The sequence below is a fragment of the Dryobates pubescens genome, chromosome 8, assembly GCF_014839835.1.
Source record: "Dryobates pubescens isolate bDryPub1 chromosome 8, bDryPub1.pri, whole genome shotgun sequence".
NCBI classification, from domain to species: Eukaryota; Metazoa; Chordata; class Aves; order Piciformes; family Picidae; genus Dryobates; species Dryobates pubescens.
In genome coordinates, this window is record NC_071619.1 from 33,531,282 (window position 1) to 33,543,193 (window position 11,912).

Consider the following 11,912-nt stretch of genomic DNA (forward strand, 5'->3'; position numbering starts at 1 on the left):
TTAGTCTTCACTCTTCTTTAACTGTATTGTCCCAAGCAGGCTTTGGGAAATTAATCCCAAGGAGGGCAGGGTTGTTCAATGCAGAGAAGATTTACACATTGAAGAAGGGTAGCTGTGGGGGTGGTATGAGTTAATGAGCACATAGAGGTAAATTTCCTTTCAACAGAAGGAAATCTTACTTGTAATTGGGGGGATTTACACCTGAGTTCAGGAGATCTTCAGCTAGAAGAAAAAGAGTATTCCTAAGTCCTGCTTACCATAAACAAAGCCAGTTCCCATTCACTTGGTTTGGCCCTAGTTCTAGAAAAAAGGAAAAGGAGTGCAATGCCTCATCCTGAATATGTGGCAAATCCTTAAATACACTACATAGAAGTATGAGAGGCAGAACATCTGTTTTTATTGAAGAACTTCCAGTAAGACTCAATTTTTGATGAGGCAAAACTAGAACTGTAGCAAAAGACATTGGTAGCTAGAAGGCAGGGCTATAAAGCAGTACAGGGAAAGTTCACAAAGAAGCAAGATGATGAGGTTCTACTTGGGAGAACACTCTGTAGGTGGGGAAATGGGACTGAGGACACAGGAGAGGGTTGGAGTATGCCAGAGAAACAAGAGTCATATTGTATGGTGACAGGGAAGTGAGACAGCAGGGAAGTGCAAAAGAGAACATGTGGGTTTGTCTTCTATTGCTTCCATACATTTGGAGTTGGAAAATTGTCAGAGCCAAAAGATATATGTATTTAAGACAAATCTATATGAGTCTCAGGGCCATGTTTGTGTAGTTTTTCCTTCCCAAACTTACCAATAAGCCTGTTTTTAATTAAAACAGAAACATAAGGCTTTGGATGACTTGGCACAGCTCAGTAATACATACATGCCCTTCTCTTAAATGAACACATGCACCACAGTGCCAAAACTGCCTGAAACCTTCTTATGGTGGTTAATCACTAACTTGGATCTTGCTTCAAATAGACTTCTCCTATGACAAAGGTCACATTCCAAACAGCAAAAGTAAAGACAAGAGGTTAACAACATGGTCTCAATGATGCAGTTGAATGTTACTTTTATTTTACAGGTTAGGGTTTATTCCAGCTAACAGGCCTCTTCTAGTCAAAATAAATCAAAAACATTCCCTCTGCTCTTCAAGGGAGTGTTAAAATTAGTTATCTCAATGCATTCTAACTGCCTGTGAATAAATATCCTTTCTCAGTACTTGCTTGTGTTGGAAACTGTTCATTGTGTTTTGCAGGTACAACTTCTGAACCTTCAACTTCTTCCTGCTCCCACCTTGGCTCTGACTTCTCTCCCATTCTCTTGTGAGACTTGCTTTTTCTCAAATGCAATCTTTCTCTTCTCTCTTTCATACCTTCAGGTTGCTAAAAGGCAGGACAAAAATAGCAGGGAATTAAAACCAACTCTCACATGAACAAACAAAAAACCCCACCAAAGCTCATCATTTTGTTTTACTGGTGATGTATAATAAAATACTCCAGTCACCTACCTCAGCAAGGTCAACCCTTACATGATAGATTCAAATTCAAGGACTCGGCCTAAAACTCAACAAGAGGCAACATGCTTTTAACTATACTCTATGCATGCAAGGAGGGTCACTTGCTTGGAGGACTTGATGGGGAGAGCAGACAGGAAGGGAAAAGTGAGAGGCTCTGAGATTTCAGCCCAGAATCCTTGTTTCTGTCCCTTCACATGTTCCATCTTTACATGCCTGAAGACTATTCAGCACTACCTGAAAAGACCTCACTGAAAACAAGTTCTAACGGTCATGAAGTGTCCTCAAAGCAACATTTATAAGATAAAAGCAGTATGCTGAGAAGGAGATGAAATAGAATTAGCTTTCTTCAACTTTTAACTTGTTTGAGTTGCACCCACAGAGCACCAAGTGCAAAAAACACTGTTTGGAGATCCAAGTTTGCATCTCAGATTGTCTTTCAAATCTCTAACACCTATTGCTCAGTTCTTCCAAGATTCTCAAGTCCTTCACATATGCCAAACTTGAATAGGGGCTGAGGAAATGGCAATAATTTGGTCTACTTGAGAGGTAGATTCAAATACAAACTGGATCTGAAGCCATATTTAGTGTATTGTGCTTATACTATAAAATTGTTACACACGTTGATTTTCAAACCATAGGCACTTCTGAGAAATTATAATTGCAAGAGAAATGATCAGTGTGCCTACAAGAAAGCTGGTGAGGGACTTTTTACAAGGGCTTGTAGTGATAGGATAGGTGGAAATGGATTGAAGCTGGAAGAGGGTAGATTTAGGCTAAATATCAGGAAGAAACTCTTTACAGCAAGGGTGTTAAGACTGGAACAGATTGCCCAGGGAGGCTGTGGATGCCCCCTCCCTGTAAGTGTTCAAGGCCAGAGTGGATGGAGCTTTAAGCAACCTGGTGGGAGACATCCCTTCCCATGGCAGGGGGGTTGGAACTAGATGATCTTAAGGTTCCTTCCATCCCAAACCACTCCATGATAAATGAGATAAGCAGTGATGAGGGCTGGCACAAGAGCTAATGTGAAGTTCCAAATTAAACAAGTTTTGAGTAGATTCTAAAGGCAAAAAAGAAGACTGGAGCATGCACTTAAAGTTTTAACAATGACATAACAAAGTTGTCCTGACCATAATTCTTCAGGACTGGGAATGCAAGGACTATCATAATGGGACTTATTATATAATGATGCTATTTCTAGGAAAGGGATTGTTTTTCTGTCTTGTTGCTGCACAGAGGGCCTTCAAAGAGAGGTGAAAATTATTCCTCCATACAAACTCTCAGTGTCAACAAATTGAAAAGAATATACTTCCTGCCATTGTTATTTGGTGCTGATGCCAGGTGTTGTTCAGGCACAGTTTTTTAATCAGGGTAATTGAATTTGATAGTGGTGTTCTTAAAAGAGAGTTAAGGTTTATTACCCTTCCTTCCATTGTATGATATACCATAGCATATACTATCATAATGATCATACAAAAATAAGTATCAAAATACAAATGTGTTGAAGTATCATAGACAAAAGTTTATTTCTGGCTACATCATCAACACAAACCGTACAGAAAATGCTTATGCCTCAGAACAGAATGATGGGGAGAAAAGAAGGATGAAATGGGGAGAGAATAACCTTTGGAGTGAAAATATGTTCAGCCAGTTACAGCAATGGCTGCTGCTGCAGCTGTGTGGTGATGCTGAGAAAAGCAGATGGATGGAGTCCCAAAGGGGTAAGCCTCTCAAACACCAGTGTCTCAAGGTCTCAGAAGTAACAAAAATATAGTTAAACTAGGTCAATAGCAGTGAAAAGAGAGTTAGGTCTTAACAGCAAAGTGAAGCACACCCTGGGTTATATTGTCACATTTGTTGGCACAGCCATAGAAGTCTCTAAAGCCATTGCTACAGCCAGTGTGGTGTCTCATTTTGAAGATACACTATTTTTATAGTAAGTCCAGATGGCAACACTAAAATCAAGAATTCTCATACTAGCGATGCTACCACTTTAATGTAGTCTGTGTTACTCTAAGGACCACATGATCTGAGAAATTCTAACTCAGGTTTATTTCTGCTCTTTACCCAGCAAAGCCACAGAAACTACACCAGGGCTAAAGCTGGCCTATTGCTGTTTTGCCCCTTTGTTTCTTTTAAAAATGATTTCTGAAGCGATTTTAAGTTGGTTGTTACCTACCAAAGAAGCCGAGCGTTTGCTTTTGAGATGCAACTGCTTTTCAAAGGACTCTGCAAATTCCTGGATGGAGTTTGATCTTGTCTCTGGGCATGAGCTGTCTCCAGAAGGCGTTCTGCTTGCTTTCCTGTGGCAGTGGCATTTGACTTCTTGGTCTTCTTGAAATTCCTTGGAGCCCTTGAGATGGTCTGAAGATGAGTCTTTAGTAGAAGCATGAAGCCGTGTTGCACGGAAGGAGGAAAGCCTGGCCTGAAAACAAGAGGTCTTTGTTTTGAGTGTTAAATATTACAGCACAGCAATCAAGACAGATTCTTTCTGCCACAGAGTGCTCTCTAAACAATGGTGCAGAGTGAAGGATCTTGCCCAGACTCCTTTATCTTTTCTTTCATGTGCAGGAGAATCACACTACCAGGAGTTTGCTTTCCAGAGGCAGCAGCTAAATTTGGTTTTATTCCGGGGTTTGACTGTCTAAGTTTTGGCACACAAATGAGCCTTTCCAAAATTAAGTGTGCCAGGTCCTCAGTTCCACTGAAAGGAACTGAGACCCTTTCCAACCTCAAAAACTCAGGCTTCACATCGGGCACCAGGTTCCAGGCAGGACTCTCAAAGAGCAAAGACCCAGCCTTTTGTGGTCAAATGAGACAGATATGGGGGTTGACCTACAGACAGTCCAGATCATATCAGATGCTTGAGTTCACCTAACTTTTGTAGACCAATGTCCTACATGCTCTATTGTCCAGAGATGCTCTATTTTCTGTTGATTTTTCTGCTGGTTTTTTGGGGCATGTTTATTCTGAACTGATGAGGCAGAAATTTCAGGGCTCTGAGGAACACATCTGTGCTAGAGAAATGGTAGGAAACAGGCTTCATACAATTACCTTTGTGAAAGAAGGAAAGGAATAGTTCGTTCCTGCATTTTGGTGTGGATCAATATTCCCAGGTCTGATATGCAGAGAAAAGCTATTGATCTGCATCAGCTCTTTTAAACTGAATGTCTATAAAGGAGATTAAATTGACAGAGAACTGCTGAGTCCTGTGGAGTCATGTGTTATTCAGTTTAGAAGGTGAGAAGGCCACCACATAGAGCCAGGCATGTCCCAAACCCTGCCAGTTGTTGATGCTTTTTCAGGGTAAGTAGCTGAACATGAGTAAGAAGCAGACAGTGAAAATTGTGAGAGATGAGATGTACCAGCAGCGAGATCCTCAAAGGTGTCAGGTTAGGGCACTCCAGGCACCCAGCTGTGCATACAGGTTTGAATACCTATACCTTATGTACAAGGTGAGGGGGTGATATTCGATTGTATTGCTTTTTTTTAAGAGTGGAAAGCTAAACCAGCTTAGGGTAGTAGCCACATGAATCTACAAACCTTGAACTTCAAGGAACCTGGATCATCTCCTGTATGCATTCCCATTTCTGGCCCAGCTGCTATTATGTTTGTAGCGGCACAAGAGAGGCTATGCAGCCTTTGACTGAATAGTGAGGCTGTACATCCACATGCTTGTGACTACATCCCATCAGAATAGAATAAGCCAGGCTGGAAAAGACCTTTGAGAACATCGAGTCCAACCTATCACCCAACACCATCTAATCAACTAAACCATAGCAGGAAGTGCTTCATCCAGTCTCTTCCTAAACACTCCAGTCCAGTGATGGCGACTCCACCACCTCCCTAGGCAGCACATTCCAATGGCCAATCTCTCTTTCTGTGAAGATCTTCTTCCTAACATCCAGTCTAAACCTCCCCTTTTTTCAGTCATTTGTAAACATAAAATCCAAAAGCCAAGTCTTAGTGGGGTGGGGGTGTGTGTTTGGTTGGTTTGGGTTTTTTTGAACATTGTCTTGCAAACAAGTAATTCTATAAATCCCTACATTTCTAAGCTTTTCAGAGCAGTAAGTTCTGGCAAAATATAATCTACTCCTCCAAGGTAAGTGCAATTATGGACAACCAGACAGAGAGGGGAAACCTTTGGGACCTGCACCTCAGCTCCACACAAACATGACTGGGTTGAAGTGGTGTTGAGGGAAGCTTTTGGGAGCCTCTTTAAGACAGCTGGTCCAGAAGGAAAGTTTTAAAGTTTTCCTACCTCCTAGCTTAATGCTTTACCATGAGGGGGCTGGAACACTGCAACAAGTCACCCAGGGAGGTAGGTGGGGCCCCATACCTGGAGATATTCAAGGTGAGGCTTCACAAGGCTCTGAGGAATCTGATCTCCTGTTCCACCACCCTCCTTCATCTTCTCAAAGCAGCTCCTGCTCCTTCTACACCATCCTACACGCTGCCTAAACAGCTCTTGCTCCACCACTGCCATTTTTGCACTCATCCCAGAGCCAGGGGCAAGACCCTCAACCAACCAAGATACCACATAGAGGAGCTCAGCCCCAGCCAGCACCCGTGGATGATACTGGAGTAGCAATCAATGTTGTTCCTAACAACCGGGGGGCCACCAGGCCCCCCGGCCTTTGTTGTCACCACCACCATCACCCAGTGTGCACCATGGGCACTCACCAGTGATGAGAGGAGGATCCTCAGCCCAAATGGGCTCAGCTTAGGGCTTCTGCCTTTCCTGGTGGGGATTAAAAAGGGGAGTGGGTGGGGAGGGCAAAGTGGCCACAGCTGGGGTGGGAGGAGACTCCAATAGAGCCCAGGTGCTCTGGGTTTGAGAGGAAAAAGGGGAAAAATGGGGCAGGTGGAGTGGAAAAGGGGCAATTATAGTGGGAAAGGAGAGGTGGTACTGAAACAAAAGGGATTTTAAGATAACTTTATTTTCCATAAATCTTCCATAATGCACAACTGCCGTTCATGGTTTGCTTTGTCTACATGCAAAAAGAACAAACCCATCAATACTTCATAAAATAAAGCACAATGGTGGCTGTTACAATGAAACCTTTCCATAAGTATCATTTTGCTTGGCAGGAATATCTGTGCTTTTCAGATCAAAATAACAAGTTTTAACAACAACAAAATTCTCCAAGAGTGAGTTTTCTCCCTGGCTACCAGCAGAAAACACCAGGATGATGAAGGGACTGTAGACAGGGTTGATAAAAGGTGATAAGAATAATAAATCATACACCTGGCAGAAGCACCTAATACCAGTTCAAGAGGGACAAAAAAATACTGGGGAGTGTCTAACAATGGTTATGGGAATGATTAAGGGATTGGAATGCCTGTTTTATGAGGAAAGGCTGAGAGACTTGGAGCTGTTTAGCCTGGAGAAGACTGAGAGGGGATCTGATCAATATTTATAAATATCTGAAGGGTGTGAAGCAGAGGCTGCTAGTCTCATTTCAATGGTGTCCTGTGATAGGGAAAGGGGCAATAAATACAAAATGGAACACAGGAAGATCCACCTCAACATAAGGAAACACTTCTTTACTGTAAGGGTGACAGAGCACTGGACCAGGCTACCCAGAGAGGTTGTAGAGTCCCCTTCTCAGGAGACTTTCCAAACCCAGGATGTGTTCCTGTGTGACCTGCCCTAGGTGATCCTGCTTTGGCAGGGGTGTTGGGCTCGATGATCACCAGAGGTCCCTTCCAACCCCTACCATTCTGTGATTCTGTGAATACCAAAGGGTCTGGTTTTCAGATCATACAATACCAGTTCAATTTCTTTTCCAAACACAACCTTACTTCAGTCTCTCTGCTTCTGAGAGTGGTGGTAATGACTTCTGCAATACCTTTTTTTTTTTAACTTTGGCTTCAAGCCAATCAATACAGCTGTAATTTCTGTAAGGTCATATTGTATCATTATTTTAATAAAGCATCAGAGTAATCACATTGTGCCTGAGGCACAGGAGTATATATGCCACGTCAAGATCAACAAGCTAAGTGTCTTCTGGGTAATTTTATTGGCATCCACACACATTGTTTCCTGGAAATAAAAAGTGTCTGACACTACAAATCAGTGGCATTTGTTCTTAGAGGGTTTGGGCAAAAACCCAGGAGGAGAGCTGAAATGGGGGATGAGATTCTACCAGTCCTCATTTATAATGTCTGTAAATATTTGATTTTACCAAGACATTGCTTTTAAATTTCCCTTCAGAGACAGAATTATAGTTAAGCCCTTAACAAAAAGACTGCAGTTGGCTTACTGACATGGGCAGACATGTCAGGAAAAGGATAGGCCTTGCTCTGAAATGCTTATCTGCTTCAATGGGTTAAGGGCAAAGCTAGATGTACATTTCATAGAAACACAGAATGGCTTGAGTTGGAAGGGACCTTAAAGATCATCTAGTTCTAATCCCCCCTGCCATAGGCAGGGACACCTCTCACTAGACCAGGTTGCTCAAAGCCTCAACCAGCCTGGTCTTAAACACTTCCAGGGATGAGGCATCCACAACTTCTCTGAGCAACCTGTTCCAGTGTCTCACCACCCCCATAGGAGGGAATTTCTTCTACTGTCTAATTTAAACCTACCCTGCTCTAGTTTAAAATCACTGCCCTATGCAATCATATTACAGTGACTGTCTCTCCTCTCCCAGTGCCTTTGCATGGTACATACCACCACAGCTAGGAGCACAAGCATGCTCGTGCAAGTCAGCATGTTTCTGTCTCACGGACACAGTGCTACAGAGGACAAGAGCATTCACACAACTGCTCAGGCATGAACACTTTGTGGCTTGTAACTAGCACAGTCTATTAATCTTTTATTTAAGATTGACTCCATGGAGAGCTGGAAGAGCCATTAAATGAAGCCGAGCAATGAAGCAGATCTGGCACTGACTTTAGATAAAATCCATGTGGCTTCCTTTCTATATCTTAGGTTTAAATACATGCATTTCACACAGGAGTTTAGTGCCAAACTGATTGCTTGTTAACATCATAAATGAGAACAGCTGAAGACAGCTTTAATCTGTGCTTCCCCTCATGAAGTTTCAGCAGGTGCTGGCAATAGAGATTGTGTCTGCATCTGCACACTCTAGTGTCCACCCACCACTGCTGTTGTCCCTGTCCAAAGGTCTCAAGAGCACAGACATGTTATCTGCTCCAATTCTTGCCATAGCAGCTGCCTTGTGCCTACCTCTGCTGCCTCTCTAGGATTCTCCCCATGGTCTCCAACTCCTAGGATCTGACCTTGAGTAGTTCTTAAACTGGAGAAGTGGGGAGGAGGTGAAACAAGGGAAAAGTCATGAGGAGGAAGGATGACAAATCACCACCTATATCAAAATGGAGACTTTTTGTCAGTGCTAGCAAAGCCAGAAGCACCAAGCATATTCTCAGGGCGTTGTTTCTCACTCCCTTTTTCTGTTTGAGCCTTTGTGTAAAGGCCAGTCCTGCTTAGCGGATCTATTTACACAATAGCTAATCTTTTGCTAATTGCCCATTTAAAACACACAGAAAGTACACACACAAAAATGCTTCCCAAAACTGATGCCTGTATAACCTTCCTATTCTCTTTCTAATGTTTTTGTCAGAGACAAAATAATTGTTTCCATCCTTTGGGCTTGATTTGAGGACTCGCACAGCTGTCAGTAAGAAAATTAATCTTCACTGTGTCAGCACGAATGTTCATTGTTTGCTGAAGTTTACACCATGACCCCAGTATTTTAGGGATACCATGGAACATCTGACACTCAGATGCTGTCTTACAGCTTCCTTTCCTTCCAGGAAGCTTATAGCCAAGCATATAGTCCCTTAAAATGTTTTGGCTTAGGTGATCTGTAATGACAACATTGTGGTAGATGTTCAATCTGACTTTTGTTTAAAGTAAACATTAGTAGCTTCAACAGCAGTCATTCATTCTGTTCCCACTCTCAGCTGTTTCTTATCAAATTTTCTCCTGTGAGCAACAATGGAAATGTTTACACAGTTGTAGAACTCTTCTCAGTGCTCATTTGCCTCCTATCTTTTCCACACAACAAAATCTTTGGGAAGTACAAAACCGTTCTGAAGCATAATGGTAGAGGATAAATAGAATATGTCAAAGATAGTCATAGCTGAAGGCTTCAGAAAGGGTATCACAGTTACTGTGAAGGAGACTGAAAGAGATGACCTTTTTCCTCCCCAGGCATTTTTCACACTCAATATTGGCCCACAGCAACACATACAACTCTGATGCTTTTCAGGGGAGTGGAGCTGCAAGTTTTAGCTTGTCTGGCCACTGACCCAGTGAAGGATTAATAGAATTTTGCATTCCTCTCTGCAAAATGGAAATGACAGTAGCAAAAGCATTTTGTGAGGTTCATCTCAGTAATGTTTGAGAAGCATGATAAGATAGGGGGGGGGGGAATTAATGGAAATTGTTGTTAGTTGTGGAGTTATTCTACAAAACCAAAATGCTCCTGGTTCAGATGCAGGTCAAGTGGGCAAGACTGTTGTTGATGCATCAGCCCTGGATACAAGAAAAAGGGTGCTGGCAGTGCTCTTTTGGCAGTACCATTGTGTCTGCACAAGGAACTTCTGCCAACAGCTGTGCTGGTCAGAACCTGCTGGTGTGATTTTCACTCAAACAGAAGATTTATCTCTATTTTCAGTGCTCTACCTTTAAATCCTCATAGTATAATAAGCTTTCTTATGTGTGGCATCTTTAGTTTCAGTCAGATGTTTTAAACCAGGTGGACTGCATGCTCTGACTTAAATTAGAAGTTACACCTCCCAACAGCTAAATCCCAGGGAGTAAAGCTTACAATTTCCTGAGACAGTAGAGTTGCAGTATGGCATCCAAACTCTATGAATACATGTAGAGATATGTAGTTTTACAAATGAGAACAGACCCACCAAAGACAATATTTAGTATGCCAGTTGCCAAAATGTTTTAGTCTCTGCCAGATCATGAAGGATGTCCAGAGAAGAGCAGTGAGGCTGGTGAGGGATTTGGAAGGCATGTCACTTGAGGAGCAGCTGAAGGAACTGGACTTGTTTAGTCTGGAGAAGAGAAGGCTAAGGGGAGATCTTCTTGCTCTCTACAACTACCTGAAAGGAGGGTTAGTCTCTTCTCTTAAGTAACTAGTGATAGGACAAGAGGAAATGGGCTTAATTTGTGCCAGGGAGGTTTAGATTGATGAAGCATTGGAACAGGCTGCCCAGGGAGGTTGGTGGAGTCACCATCCCTGGAGGTGTTTAAGAATAGTATAGATGTGGCATTGCAGGATATAGTTTAGTGGTCATGGTAGTTGAGTTGCAGTTGGACTTGATGATCTTAAAGGTCTTTTCCAACATTAATGAGTCTAGGATTCTATGCTGAGCAGACAGAACAACACAGTACATATTTAGGCAGTTATTACAGCCTCCTTCTTACATTTCTGGTCCTATCATTGCTTATCTTGGAGTTTTCCAATTTTCTTGTGTTACAAGAGCACCAGAGGCAGCTAAGTTCAAAAAGCAGTTAGCTGCTGCCAGTAGGAACTGGACTTACGTGGCAAGGTGCACCATACTCATCCTCATACATCCCTAGGGCCATGCCCCTGGGGATGACACTTTAATTTATTCATAAACCACACATAGAAGGAGAAGACTGCATGCAGCTCTTACCGGGAGGGAGGCTCTCCTTTCACTGAGGAGTTGTGTCTGACGTTTCTTGTAGCCTCTACCCTCTTTCTCATTGTCATCCATCAAGTTGTGGCCCCAGAAGCTGCTCATCCATTTTGCAAAGGAAATATCATCATCCTCTTCATATTCCATGTACAGATACTCCAAATTTGGAGGGGGGTTGTCTCCCAACAAGAGAAGGAAAAGCAAGGTCAAATGCCACCACCAAAACAATGGCCTCACACTGTTCTGCCACCAAAAGGGAGGAGAGAAACAGTTTCAACCTCTCCATCCCCTAAAACCCATCCCACTGCAGCCTTGGGCATTGTCTAAACACAAAGTCAATCCTTTCTCATCTCTTCTCAGCAAGGTTTCTCTTAACCTTTCCATTACAGCAATGTCCAATATGACACTGCCGCAGGGGGCTGGTGGGAAGGGAAATGTGTTGGCTGCTTCTCATGTGTTGCTGTTGAGTGCACCAACTGTCAATACCAATGGAGAACTGGCCACAGTTACATGCCTGGGAGGTGAAAACACAAACCCAAAGTAAGCTTGTGATTTTGAGAAGTAGAATTGACATATTGATGGTGCTCAGAAACTGGCACAGCTGCTTGCAGAAGCCTAACTGGCTCTGTGGGAGAGAGGGCAAATGCCACGCTGCCCTCCCTTCTAACTTCTGTTACCTCTGCTCTTCCTTTGGTATTCAGGAAATGTGCTTCGTCTAGGTAGAAGAAAGCCCTTTCATGAGTAAACTGCTTCTTAATGT

At 42.8% G+C, this 11,912-nt stretch overlaps 1 protein-coding gene across 1 annotated transcript; it reads right to left on the reverse strand.

The window, feature by feature from the left end:
• Nucleotides 1-1,135: 1,135 nt before the first annotated feature.
• On the reverse strand, nt 1,136-11,422 carry LNP1 (leukemia NUP98 fusion partner 1). The gene is made up of 3 exons (XM_009907819.2): nt 11,150-11,422; nt 3,684-3,929; nt 1,136-1,373 (listed from the first exon to the last, which is right to left on the reverse strand). The coding sequence occupies exons 1-3, from the start codon at nt 11,297-11,299 to the stop codon at nt 1,176-1,178; spliced, it is 594 nt and encodes a 197-aa protein (XP_009906121.1). The 5' UTR covers nt 11,300-11,422; the 3' UTR covers nt 1,136-1,175.
• Between the last annotated feature and the right edge of the window lie 490 nt (nt 11,423-11,912).

What these genes read in the sequence shown, in the direction of transcription:
- LNP1 (XM_009907819.2), bottom strand. Translation starts at nt 11,299, where the DNA reads ATGGAATATGAAGAGGATGATGATATTTCCTTTGCAAAATGGATGAGC. An exon ending in AAAGGAGAGCCTCCCTCCCG is followed by an intron (nt 3,930 to 11,149) that starts GTAAGAGCTGCA and finishes TCTTGTTTTCAG; the next exon opens with GCCAGGCTTTCCTCCTTCCG. An exon ending in GCAAACGCTCGGCTTCTTTG is followed by an intron (nt 1,374 to 3,683) that starts GTAGGTAACAAC and finishes CCTGCCTTTTAG; the next exon opens with CAACCTGAAGGTATGAAAGA.